The sequence below is a fragment of the Pezoporus flaviventris genome, unplaced genomic scaffold (genome assembly GCF_033815535.1).
Source record: "Pezoporus flaviventris isolate CSIRO_AGI_PZ_B2104156 unplaced genomic scaffold, CSIRO_AGI_Pfla_v1 ptg000090l, whole genome shotgun sequence".
Classification (NCBI taxonomy): domain Eukaryota; kingdom Metazoa; phylum Chordata; class Aves; order Psittaciformes; family Psittacidae; genus Pezoporus; species Pezoporus flaviventris.
Window position 1 is genome coordinate 4,269,635 of NW_026892638.1, and position 13,295 is coordinate 4,282,929.

General features: G+C 39.2%; 1 protein-coding gene across 2 annotated transcripts in view; it reads right to left on the bottom strand.

Moving 5' to 3' along the window:
- PIK3R1 (phosphoinositide-3-kinase regulatory subunit 1) overlaps positions 1–13,295 on the bottom strand; it is a 51,773-nt gene that overhangs the window by 17,591 nt on the left and 20,887 nt on the right. Inside the window, exons 1-6 of one of the 2 annotated variants that reach the window (XM_061475771.1) lie at positions 10,102–10,543; positions 5,934–6,026; positions 4,957–5,031; positions 1,475–1,606; positions 395–596; positions 117–196 (exon numbers count right to left, since the gene is read on the bottom strand). In XM_061475771.1, coding sequence (XP_061331755.1) covers positions 117–196; positions 395–596; positions 1,475–1,606; positions 4,957–5,031; positions 5,934–6,026; positions 10,102–10,246 — 727 coding nt within the window. In that variant the 5' untranslated portion in view covers positions 10,247–10,543. Of the gene's footprint in view, positions 1–116; positions 197–394; positions 597–1,474; positions 1,607–4,956; positions 5,032–5,933; positions 6,027–10,101; positions 10,544–13,295 lie in introns of those variants that run through there. The other variant, XM_061475770.1, reaches the window with a different exon arrangement.

The window sequence follows — 13,295 nt, forward strand, 5'->3', positions numbered from 1 at the left end:
AACCTGGAGATTTTTATTAAAAAAGAAAAAATGATGAGCATTTACTGTCCTTAGGTTGAATTTTATATTTAAGAAAACAATGGTATATAACTTTTTAAATTAAAAATAGTTTTTACCTGGTACAGGCTGTCTCTCATTCCATTCACTTGTGATTAAAACCTCTAGGATTTTTATGTGATATTCAGTATTATCAGAGCTGAAAAAGATGGTTTAAGCAGTAAGAACTACAAAAAATTGCCAATGTTTGTTAAAATTGTAAGAAAAAAGGAAATTGGAAAAATTTACAGAAGTGCCCTCCACATTAGAAGGTCAGGAAATTAATTCATTGAACTTACCCTTATGTAAAACTAACCCATATGTACAGTACAAAATAGAATACAGATGACCCACGTACCTTGCTATCTGAAATTTGAAAAGCAGAGGGCTGAAAATTTCAGCCAGAGACCTTGCATTCAAAAGATTTTTGCTGGAGGCTTGACAAACTCTGAGGAAATGTTTGAGCAAATACTGGAGTGTGAGCCAATACTGGGGAGGTAAATTTGGAGATCTGATGAGTTTCTTCAGCAACTGAGCATACTCTTCTGAGCTCTGCACTTCTGCAAGCAAACAGATAAAAGGCTCTTAATATCAGCACAGGAACATTCAACAAGTAAAATGAAACTACATATGACTTCTTTAGAAGCATCAATTTTAGAGGAAAAAAAAAAAAATTCTGTCCTTCATTAGTGCAGTAAGACTTCTTTCTCCTTTTGAAAAAAGTGAAATGGCTCAGGCAAGAGAAAAGAACAAGCATTTAAAAGTCAAATGGAAACAGATACGCATTTTGGTAAAAACCACAATGTGTTCACAGTGTACTGGTAGAAGTCTGCCTTATGTTTAGTGTCACACATGATTGGGTAATTCTGAGATGCACTAGATAAGTCTCACAGGTGCTGTTGTGACTTTGAAGGTTACCAGTAACAATATCCTGTCCTGAGATACATAACAGACTATTTGGTCCACAAGCTGAAAGCCTGTAACCTGTACTTGCTTGAAATGACCACTGCAGATGATGAATCTTACATGTATGTATTTCTTACTTCATAAGCTGCAACTTCCAACATACTGCAGAATGTCATGACCTCTAATACATTTACTTTGTCAGCACTGATAAAAAGTTAAAAATTAGCTTTCTGCATACAGATAAGTCCTTGATTTTTCACCCCAGTTTTTCTATAGTCATTCTACTTACTAAAATGAACTGTGTTATCCCATATATTTTCCATTATGTTTACTTAGGTAACTAAATAATGCATGTCTACATCTGAATTGAAACAACTTTTATTAAAAATGGTGAAGGTATATATGTTTTCTGAAATGCTGCCAGGTTGTGCAGAATCTTCCTTGTTCTGTGGGTGACAGCTAGACCACTGGCTATTCAGAATCCTAATAACAGCTTTTTTGCCTGACATTTGAAATGATGTGATAATCATACCTTGAGCTACAGAAATCATGTCACTGTAAACAGCTGCTGGAATGATGGGATTTGGCAGGTCCAGAAGATACCTCTTGAGAGCATCTGATAAAGTGTGCACATCAAATGTCTCTAAATCCAGTGAAGAAGCATCTAGAGGGAAAGAGCAACATACTTTTTAAACATTAGGAACTGTAAAAAATACACAAACTCATGATATTATACCAATCCAAAGCTGCTAACTTCTATCTGGTTTATGGGGAACAAATTACAAGAAAGAGTGCAAGACACCAAGAAACATTTCTGAGATGAAGAACACAGTGCTCAACAGCATGGCCAGCCCTTTGACATCTGATGAACCAAATGGTTTCGACAGCTATGTGTGGCCTTCTGTCACATACGGCACAGAGCTGAACTCAGAATAACCGTAGTCAGTGACTTTGCTGCATGTTGGCAATGCTATGGAACATCAGAATATTTTTAACAGCTCTCTGTTTTACCTGTAAATACTCTGTGTGTGAAGTAAGTATTAATCAAGGGTTTGGGCAAATGCAGCTTCTCTACTGACAGCTACCTCTATTACAACTGGAAGTTTGATTAACAACTTGGGGCTCCAAGTCTGTAAATATTCATGTGAGCAAGTCAAAACAAATATACACGTGCAGAACTTGGTGCTTGGTGTGTTATGCAACCGTTAATATTTATCTTGTAAAACCTGATACCCTTCCAGGATGGTTATGACTTGGGCTAATACTTGGGAGTGTCGCATAAAGAACTACTTGTTAGTGCTGGAGCAAGGAATATCAGCAGCACAAATAAAAATAGGAAAAGACACGAATGCTTACTTAGGGCAAGCAAGATTAGGGTTCACCTTAAAACAAACTCTTGTGCAGTAAACTCCTAAATGTTTACAGAAAGATACATTTGGTACAAGAATTTAGAGGTATTAATGCTGACCAACTTTTTTAGGCTAGCCAAGTCCCTTGTAAAGTAACTGCTGAATCTATTTGGCCAGTTTGATCCAGATTTGACAGAGAGGTACAGGAATCAGATATGCGGTTTGTCTACTTACACTGTGAAAAACAGGTAGCCAAGAGGGGGTAGTGAAAAACTCAGTGCTACTCTACCTCATTTCGGGTTTCCCCAAAGGAAAGCTTGCAGTAGGAGCTCAATTTTATCAGACACCAAGGAATTTGCACGATAAAAAAAAAACAGTTATAGCTCACATGATAAAAAATTGCAGTGTGGGCATGAATTGTACAACAGCAATTATGCATCAAAATCATAGAATCATAGAATAGTTTGGGTTGGAAAGGATTTTTAGAGCATCTAACTCCAATCTCACCCTGTAGCATGACACCCAAGGCTCTGTCCAATCTGGCCTTGAACACTGCCAGGGATGGAGCATTTACCAATTCTTTGGGCAACCGGTTCCATCACCTCACCACCCTCACAGTAAAGAACTTCTTTCTTGTATCTGACCTGAACTTCCCCTGTTTCAGTTTAAACCCATTAACCCTTGTCCTATAGTCCCTAATGAGGAGTCTTCTCCAGCATCCTTGTAAGCCCCCTTCAGATACTGGAAGGCTGCTATGAGGTCTCCACACAGCCTTCTCTCCTCCAAGCTGAACAGTCCCAGCTTTCTCAGCCTGTCTTCATACGGCAGGTGCTCCAGTCCCCTGATCATCCTCATGGCCCTCCTCTGGACTTGTTCCAACAGTTCCATGTCCTTCTTATATTCGGGACACCAGAACTGCACACAATACTCCAAGTGGGGTCTCACAAGAGCAGAGGAGATGGACAGGACCACCTCTCTCAACCTGCTGGTCACACTCCTTTTGATGCAGCCCAGGATACAGTTGGCTTTCTGGGTTGCAAGTGCACACTGAAGCTGGCTCATGTTAAGTTTCTCATGTTAAGACCAACACCCCCAAGTCCTTCTCTCCAGGGCTGCTCTCAATCGCTTCTCTGCCCAACCTGTAGCTTTGCCTGGGATTGCCACTGCCTAGATAATACTGTATTGAAGCTAATGGGCAGTTATCCAGTTAATATGGGGAACATTTTATCCACAAGCAGAATAGCACCCTAATGCAGTTCACAACTTTGAGACCCAAGCTAACTTTGCACTCTGAATTAGTGCTCTGCTAATTAAAGACAATAGGCAGAGGAGATGAGATCTGTCTTTATCCATACATTTGGACACCCACACACTGCACCAGCTCTGTCCTGGAAGATTCCGATGATATCTTAAAGGGAACCCATAAAGATACACTGTTATTAAAGAGTAAAGTCCTGTTTCATTTTGCCAAATGTAATTACATTCTAAATAAAAACACATGTAAACATGTTCTTGATCTCAGGAGATGAACCTTCCATAAAGGTACACCTCAGTTTAGAGATTTAAAAAGGGATTCAGATAAATTAAGAGATACATCCATACTGGTGCCATAGAAAATCTGGATTTAATTGGACTGAGAAATTGCAATACTAAAAATACAGCTTAGGTTGCTAGCATCGCATGCACATCTCCTCTCCCTGCTTGCACTCATATACTTACTTCACTCCCACCACCATCAGGAGAGGATGTTCTTTTGATTTGAAGGAACAGACAACTCCTATTATCAGCCGTTTTTCATTTTGTTAATAATTGCAATTACTAAAAATAAAGAGAGCTAATTCACAGTTTGAATCTGCCTTCTTTGTGTCCCTTTAGCAACATGGCACATAACCAGTTTCATTTTGTATTTTTGTGCTTTCTTCTGTAAGTGGAAGCTCACACCTGACACTGCGACCCAGCTTGCAAAGGTGTGATCAAGCACTTCTACATCAACTCCCAATCTGTTATACTGTGACAACGTTGCCATGCCAGTATATTCTGGCCTGAAGTAGAAATAAAGAGTCCAAAAAAGAGAAGGAAATATATTTTGGGAAACTTGAATGGGTGTAGGGTGTTAGCGGTGTAGCTGCATTTTACTGCCCCAAACCTGAGAATCCAGCCTACTGCAGCTACATCAATTAAATTCTCTTTGCCTTCCAGTATTATCTCTGTAGCAGGCATGGAATGTGCATCTACTGCCTCCCCACCTGCTGGACCAAAAAAATGCACACAGAGAACTGTATGCAAACAAATGGACATTTGTTTTCAAAATAATAACCTGCAGCCTTACAGGAATACTGTATCTTTATCTTGCTTCTGATAAAACATCTTGTTTTTCTCTGTATAGCTAGATTGTCAGTCCTTGAACAAGCAAGTGACCAAGAAATGATTAAAGTAATTATTCTTAGAAAAAAAATGCAGTGAAACCATGAAAAAAAGAAACCCTGTAAAACTGAAAGATGTTTCATACTAAGTGTAAAAGTTACAAATATTTTTTACTTACCTTTTTAATATTATATTATTCCCAGCCAGCACATGTATGTAAGCAGAGTAGGGGAGCAAAGAAGAGAGAAACAGTCTGACCACAAATTCTAACTAGTGCTTTAAGGAAGAGAACTATACTTACCACATTCAAGAATTTGTCTTAATTCTGCTGAGCTGCTTGAACCTTGTGTTCCATACAAAGTTGAGCACTCCAGACCTTCAAAACAAAATTGATGGGATACATTAATATTCCAGTGACTGTTGCCATGATACAACATATTTCTGTTTTCTTCAATAAGTGCCTACAGCATAAATAGCAACATTCTCCCACTAGCATCCACCTACCACACATGGAATGTGATTGCTTTTTAAGGCTGTAAGACACCTCTTTGTACATGCAAATTGCTGTCTGCAGGAAGAGCTGGACAAGGAAAATCAGAGTTGCCAGCAGTCCCACATATTCTGTACAACTCTCCACAGGCTGACTGCAGAAAGCCAAGACTAAGGGAAAAAAACAGCTTGCAGGGGAAACATGGGAGCCAGATCTTCCTTGACATTCTGCATGCCCGCTGGAAACACCAGGTCTTTTAGTTGGGTAAGAAGTGAATAATTTGAGTTAGGCCACCCCACAGGAATGGGACAAGGACATGACAAAAGTTCTGACACATCCTAACAGGTTCAAAGATTTAAATGAGGCTTCTACGTTACAAGCATGACTTCTGGCACCCTATGAGTCAACAGACACACACAGCCCCTTCTACAGGACAGGTAACAAGTCATTTTTGATTATCCACAGAACCATAACGTCACTGTGTACATAAGGCGAGTGTCACACCACTGTGTATGAGAGAAGTATGTCTGATAATCCACCTGAATAGAATACACCAGTACAGTGTTTTCATGTGAAAGATACTGTTACAACTTCACTACTTCAGTGAAAACAAGGAAGATAGTCCAAGTAGCCTCCACTGAGCAGAAACCTTAAATGAGATTATTCCATGTCTGTCAAGCTGCGTTAGCAGCTCTAGAAAGGGGAAATGCCAGCTCTGGATCTAGTTCTGCAGTCTCGGCTCAAATAAGTAAAAAAAAAAAATCTTGGTAAATTGCTCTTCAGCATACCTTTCTTTTCAATGGTCTCCACTATCTTGATAAGAATCGGTGGAGCAACATCAGGAGGTGCAAACTGTTCTGTAAGATCTGGAAGTGAAAAAGCTGTAAAAGAACAGATATAAGCCAAGTTACAGATGAATGCAACTTCTGTTTAGGAAAGTCATGACACATAATGCAACCAGGTAATTTTTAAGAACGGACCAAACATCCCACTGGCCTAAACAAGAACATTCCACAAATAATTAGAAAGCTGACTAAATATGACAATTCCATTTTTATAGTATATTCTTTTAGGGATCTCAGTCAGTCCTAGAATCACTCTCCATATTGCCTAGGAAAAGAAAACATAATGAAAGTTTGCAATGTATGGATGGGCAGAAATACAGTGCAAGGAAGGGAAGTCTTTTGGTCTGAAACGTTTACACCCAGTGTGCACCAGATGAGGGAGCTAAACACATCACCATCTGGGAATTGCTGATCCCCTGGGTAAAACAGACTTAAAAAGACCTGTATTTCACACTCTTACAAAAGTTCAGTAACTTCTGTTTCCTTTCAATTTCCAAGCATGCTACTATTAATAGTGTTGTGCTTCACGTAAAGCAAGAACTTTCTTTTACAATGACTGGTTAGGAATCAACAGCAGCATAATCAGAAAGGGACATTTTGCAGATTCAAACAAACCTGCATACAGATTTTATACAAAGTCAGCTTTCACGCAAGCCACTCATTTCACAAAGAGAACACACTGCATAAAGGAATGTTCTAGCTTTGTGATGTGAGGGATGTTCTACTCTCAATGCACTATTTTTGCCAAAAGAGTAATTCAAAAGTTTTAGAGCAGTCCTGTTTAACTCCTCGAAAGAAAGACCGTTTACATAAAGATATTATTAAACTACTGCCAGAAACATCTAGCATAGATTGATGGATTATGATTGATAAACAAAGCTTAATCACTGAAGTAAAAGTTGCCAGTTGCCTAAGCGATGGTGATCCCTGCCGAATCAAACTCACCATGGACAAGTAGACAGCAATCCTTAAACACACATGCACAAGTATGCCTGCATGCATATGTATACATACATACATAAATGCACATACTTTATTCCTAAAAGACTGAAACTGGAAAAAAAATAAGGATAATTAAGAAATAAAAAAACCAACAAACCAAAACTAAAAACTACAACAGCTAAATATGAGTGGAGAGTTTTTAATGAAAACCTTTGAGATAGCCAAAAATTAAATGTACCAAAACTGAGAAAAAGAAATTTTTGGCTCAGAATTCACCCTATTTTGGAAGCAAAAAAATATATAACTTTTTAAAGATGCAAAAATTAAAAATTGGTAAGACAGCAAGGAACACACAGAAGAAGTCTGGACATGAAGAAAACTGAGGAGAGAAATGAAAGACAATAAATAACAATTATTTACAAACTAGCAATGGAAGCGGTGCATACTGGGAGACTGAGACATGCCCCTTGCAAAAAGAAGAATGATGCTACAATAATAACAGAAAGGTTTTGGTTGGAAGGGACATTAAAATTATCTGGTTCCAGGCCCACTGCAACAGGCAGGGACACCTTCCACTAGGCCAGGTTGCTCAAAGCCCCATACAACTTGGCCTTGAACACTGCCGGAGATGGGGCAGCCACAGCTTCTCTGCGCACCCTGTGCCAGTGCCTCACCACCCTCACAGGGAAGAATTGCCTCCTAATACCTGATCTAAATCTACCTTCTTTCACTTTAACGACATTACCCCTTGTCCTATCACTACTTACACTTACAATGATGAAATACTTTCTAGTTCATTCAAACTGAAAAACATGTGTTAGTCATAACAGTTTAACTTTGGAGGCCCAGAAAATGAGCATCCAGGAGTCCCTAAAGAGTTGCCTAAGCAGATCTCTGACCAGATTATATTATTTTTTAATGACTTGTGAAAAATCAGATAAATTCCTGGGGATCAAAAAAGTTCTAATACCGCATCTGCACTCAGAAAGAATAAGTAAGATGACTACATACTAGTTATATTACCAGTTCTGGACAAAATGAAGGAAAACATGATACTAGACTGACATGATAGAGCAATAAAAGACAGCACTGTAACTAAGGGTTGTCTGCTTAGCTTTTTAGAGGGTAGATTCTGTTAAAAACCACAGTACTTCCTTCCTTGGTGGCACCCTAGGTAGCTGAAAAATGCAAACGAGTAGACATAATAAACTCCAAAGTTTTGTCAGATAGCTGACTTAGTATAACGCTCCGATTAAAAGCTAGAATTATGAGATAGTAACAGACTCACAAAATGCTAAGGGCATAAAATGCATCCCTTATATGGAAGCAGAGGAAGAACAGGTTTTAAGAACAGAGTTTACATATTTTTACGTATGAAAGTAACTTTCTGCTCCCTTAGGTTGCTAGTTACATTAAGTACCATTCTCCCTCTTGCATAACAGCAATGAAATTGCGTCACCTCTGAACAAAGACGCTCACCTCATACTTCCAGCTAGAGGCAGCATGCAGCAACAGTCTAAACTGAAGCTGAGGAAAGAAAGGAGACACAAGGAGAAACAGAGACAGAGGACAGAAGTAAAATGCAACAGGCATTTGAAACATTTTGGGTGAAAGCTAGGCAGGTCAGGGATAGTCCTTTAAGGCTACTGAAAGCAAAGAGAACCATGCTTTCTCACATTAACCAAACTGTGCCTTGAAATGATGGCAAGAGACCTATAAACAAGGTGTATTTAGAAAAATAATTCTATTTCACACTAAATTTTGATTTTCTACAAAAGGGATGGAGTCCAAGCAAAGCAAAAAGGAGAGCGCAATGTCAGGTTCAGTTCATGGGAAGAAGCCCTTGAAGGGTGAAAAAAGACTCTACAGAAACTGGTTTGTCTCTGTGGGACATAAGGAATGAGGTGGATGTAGACGTTACCTAGATTACCTAAACAAAGACTGCCTCCTACGGCAACTATCCTGATGCTCTATTCTTTTTGTGTACACTTTAAGCAGGATCTTAGCTTATAAACTAGGTTTGTATCACAATCTGTTACAGAATCTCTTCATTGTACAGTGTTCTTGGATCAATAATCAACTTAGTGAAAGGCTTTTGGAAGCTATGCATTTACCTTTTTTTTTCACGCAAAACCTCTAACGACTACAGAACATACAGTATGTAAAGCCAACGGCACACTGGTTAAAAGGAAGATTTCCATCACTCCTCTGCTACCCTAAAATATGCAATCTGAAAAATATTAAAATTTTAGGAGTTTATGGGATTTCTGGTGTCTCTTCCTCCATATATCAAGTTCCTTTTCTCGAAAATTATGAGTTTCTAGCTACCAAAGAGACTGCTGAAATTTTAGATATGAAGAAAGCCTTTAAAATAGTAACAATTTATGCCACAAATACATAAACTGTAAATTACTCGTGTATTTGGCTAAAACCACATGATATTCACCTCTCTTTTAATACTATGCATACACTGGTGAATATAAGCTCTACAGCAAAAAGACACAAACATATACAAACAGATGATGGCAGGTATAAAGCCTGCAGTTATCTTCAACACAGCAGTAACAGAAGAATGCATCTAATTCACACAGTTACAGCACTCAGCAACACTGAAAAAAACACTCCCTCCATGAGCATGTAGGAGATGACATTAACAAATTAAAATCACTTAACCTCCCACCTGTTCTAGGATTTCCTACTTATTGCGCCATCTCCAATATAATTAACTCACAGCATCGTACTGATTTGTACTTTAAACTTCCCAAATTTTGCACAAAATAGAAAATTATCTTCAGTTAAAGGCCCCACGAAACACATATCCGTCAGGAAACAAAAGACTTAGCAGTACTTACAGAGCTGAAGCCAGTTTAGAACACTTACACAGAAGACAGCCCAATTTTGGAACAGTGCCCTTCAATTTCAAAATGAGCAAATGGCAGAGGCTAAACCAAACAAAACTACACCTAATTTTGGAAAAAAAACACCCACTTTGACACTCAGAGGCAGAATACAAGTTATCCTTGAAGAACTCCTGATTCTAGATAAGGTGTTCCAGAATAAAACTCAGCATGCATCTTAAGATCTACAGAGGGAAAGGAAAACTTTTCAGATACATCAGTTTTAATAAAAGAGAAGTGAAAAAAGCTCACATGCAACCTGCATTTATTACCTGATTTCAAAAACATCTTTTGCTTTGAAGCATGCTGCAGTATAGCACGGAGGTTTGGTGAACCAAATCCACTCCTAATAAGCTGAGCAACTTTGTAGATCCCTTTGCTAAAATCCAGCATCAGTTTTTCATGTAAAGCAATCATTTTTCCCCCGAATTGCTGTAATTTTTCTCAAATTCCACACTCTCCAAAATATTACGGTTCTGAAAAGCTTTAACACAGTTTTCGTGTCTTCTTTCTAGTCACAAGTCTGGTAGTGGGTCTCCAGATAGTAAGGAAGCTTCTGATGACACATGATAAAAGCTGAATTTTTCACTGGCTTTATTTTTACCTTGACACAGTGAAAACCAGTGAGATGAACCACAAGCCAGGGTTTGCTTCAATCATGAACTCTTCCCTCTCCCTGACACAGACAGGCCTGAACAGTGCTAAGGCAATGGCAGTGTGTGAGAGACAGGAGCATACTATGTTCAAAGGTTGCCAACAGAGCCACAAAGTGCAAGATGAAACCAGCACACAGCTGCACCTTCTGGAAGGGTTCTCAGTAAGAAGAGATACTTTAGAGTTAGTACCTGGCAACGACAAGCAGAAACTTAAAACTGGCATTTGGCTTCTGAGGCTTCTGAGCCAAATGTTTCATTACTGCTAGAAGCAGAATGAATATGAATATTAAAATGAAAATGAAAAAAAAAGCAAACCCACCAAACAAAAAAATTCCTCAAACCAACCTCCCCCCCAAAAAAAAAAAAAAACAAAACACCCCACCCCCCCCCCCCAACTTAAAATGTAACAATACATACCACAGAAAGCAGTTTGATTTCTAAATATTTTACAGGAACTATATAGTATCATAACTGGAATTTAGCTTTGAGTCAAGATTACTCCGTGCATGTTCTTCTTTTGTTCAGAAATTACATTATGTTTGCACATACATATTGCATTCAGTGACAACACAGTTCTGCATAAAGCCTAATATTTGAGAGCTCAGGTCTTAGGATGATCACAACTGGCTTATGTGTATGCAGATTTACTCTTTATACATGCAACTGGATTCTCTAGCATAGTGAATTATGTATTCATAGATTTACACATATCCTTGTTTGAAAGTCATACAGCATGTCCAAATGTGAATGGTTTAACCAGCACTGGAATTAACTATAATAAACATAAGCACATGAATTAACACAGAAGAAACACAGTGGTTAGGGTCATTGTCAAGCAAGTTGTGACAATGCCTCCAACAGGATTAGCCAGCAAACTATACTGAAACAATGGCTGATTGAGTACCTAAAATACTTTTGCCAGTGGCACCATCAGTACACAATGCATCACAAACTGTGGACAATGAAGAGGTGTCCACAAAGTTCCATGTGTCGATGCTTGCCATTCAAAACTCCAGGAAATTTGGAGCTTGCCTTCTTTAGTGAAATCCTGTTATGTCAGCAGTTGTGTACTCTACTAGATATGAGAAACGAATTCAAAAAATGTTGCTCTATTCTCACCCATCTTACTTAAAATAGAATCTGAATTTTAGTAAGGATCCCTAATGGCTGAATTTAATCATTTGTCATTACATACAGTGTCAGCTTCAAGTGAAGGTGCATTGGTAACAAGGGCAGTTTGGCTTTCCTGCCTGTAAGGCAGCATGAATTGAGGCAGTCCCTCATGCTCCTCTGTGCTGACTGCTAGAGACCCCCAGAGCAGAGACAGAAGTGCTTCAGGAGACTGCAGTGCGAACACATCAAAGACAGGCCTGTGGAAACATGAGTTCAGATCCTGTCACACTGGGAAGCACCAGGAGGTGCCTCCCCATGGGTGACAGCAGGGCCCTGCAGTGGCAGTTGGGCCAGATACCCTCTCAGCACCTGCTTCCATCAGCTGGGAAGAAAGGCCACAGAGGTCTCACAACCCAGGTGAGTGAAACGACTCTTACTGACACAAAATCCTAGCTTTTAGTGAAAGGTCATTCCATGGCCCTGTGTATGTTTCTTTATAGCCTTATGAAGCAGCAAGTTCATACAGAGACTTTCAGCAGAGCAGTGTGAAAGTGTAAAAAAAAAAAACCCAGACCCTACAGAGAAAGTTTCCATTGAGGTCTGTGCTTCAGGTTTAATGCCAGACCAAGACAGAAGATAAGTCTGGTATTGCAAATAAATACCAGAGAGTAATTCACTCTTAGATTTGAGAACCGTTGCCCTTGCATTTGTAATTTTGAAGAGCCTAATAGCATTTATCAGAAGAACAGTGTTCAGAACTACCCAACTGCTATTAGCAAAAGGTTTTCACTGGGCAAGGATGAAAGACAAGAAGGTGAGAGCAATGACAAAGAAACTGATGTCATAGTATGTCTCAAATCAAGGACTGAAATAGTAAATTAATCTGCAAATGCTAGAAGAGAAAAATATCGCTCCTCAGACCCTTCTACCCTTAGAAGATTTAGTTTGGCAACAGAAGCATCACTGAAAACAGCGGGAGGAAGAGCTGTTCAGGCTCAACCACCTTCTCCAGTACTGGTTACATTAGAAAGATTTTAAAAGACTACACTGTTCATGGAAAAATATGAAAGAGATTTAAGGTTCAGTGAATCTGACACATCATTGCAAGTGGCTTAATAAATCTGTCTACTATTACTTGCCTTTTATTTTTATGAGATGTCGTCAATCAGGCAGACTGTGGACTCAGAATACCACAGAAGCCTTGGCAGCCAGAGGAGACTAGATCCAGGAGAAATGAGAAGATGTGAAGACTATACCAGCACTAGAAAAATAAGTGTTCTGGCCCACCAACACTATCACCTTTTGGGCTCACAAGAAGCTCATTTTTATGGAGGCAGAAAAATGGCTGTGAGTCAAGATTTCCTGAGATATGAATGACCCCAGAGCTATGAAAAGGAATAAGGAAACGATGCCTGCTGGTGACCTTAACGTGACTGGAGTGTAACTGGGAAGCTGGATGGAAATGCTGCCAATTCTAAAATCCTTCAATTCTATGTGGCCAGCAGAGCCTGTTTCTTCCACTGGTCAGCAGGTGTTGGATATGAACCAGAGGACAAAGTGACAACTGCATTCAGATGTTCTCTGTTAATAGTACACTGCTGATTTTAGCCACAGAAGGAAATACAGATCTGTACTGAAAAAAATGGTTTATCACACCAGCTGTCACTCTTTTCCCTTCATCTTCAATGGAGAAACAC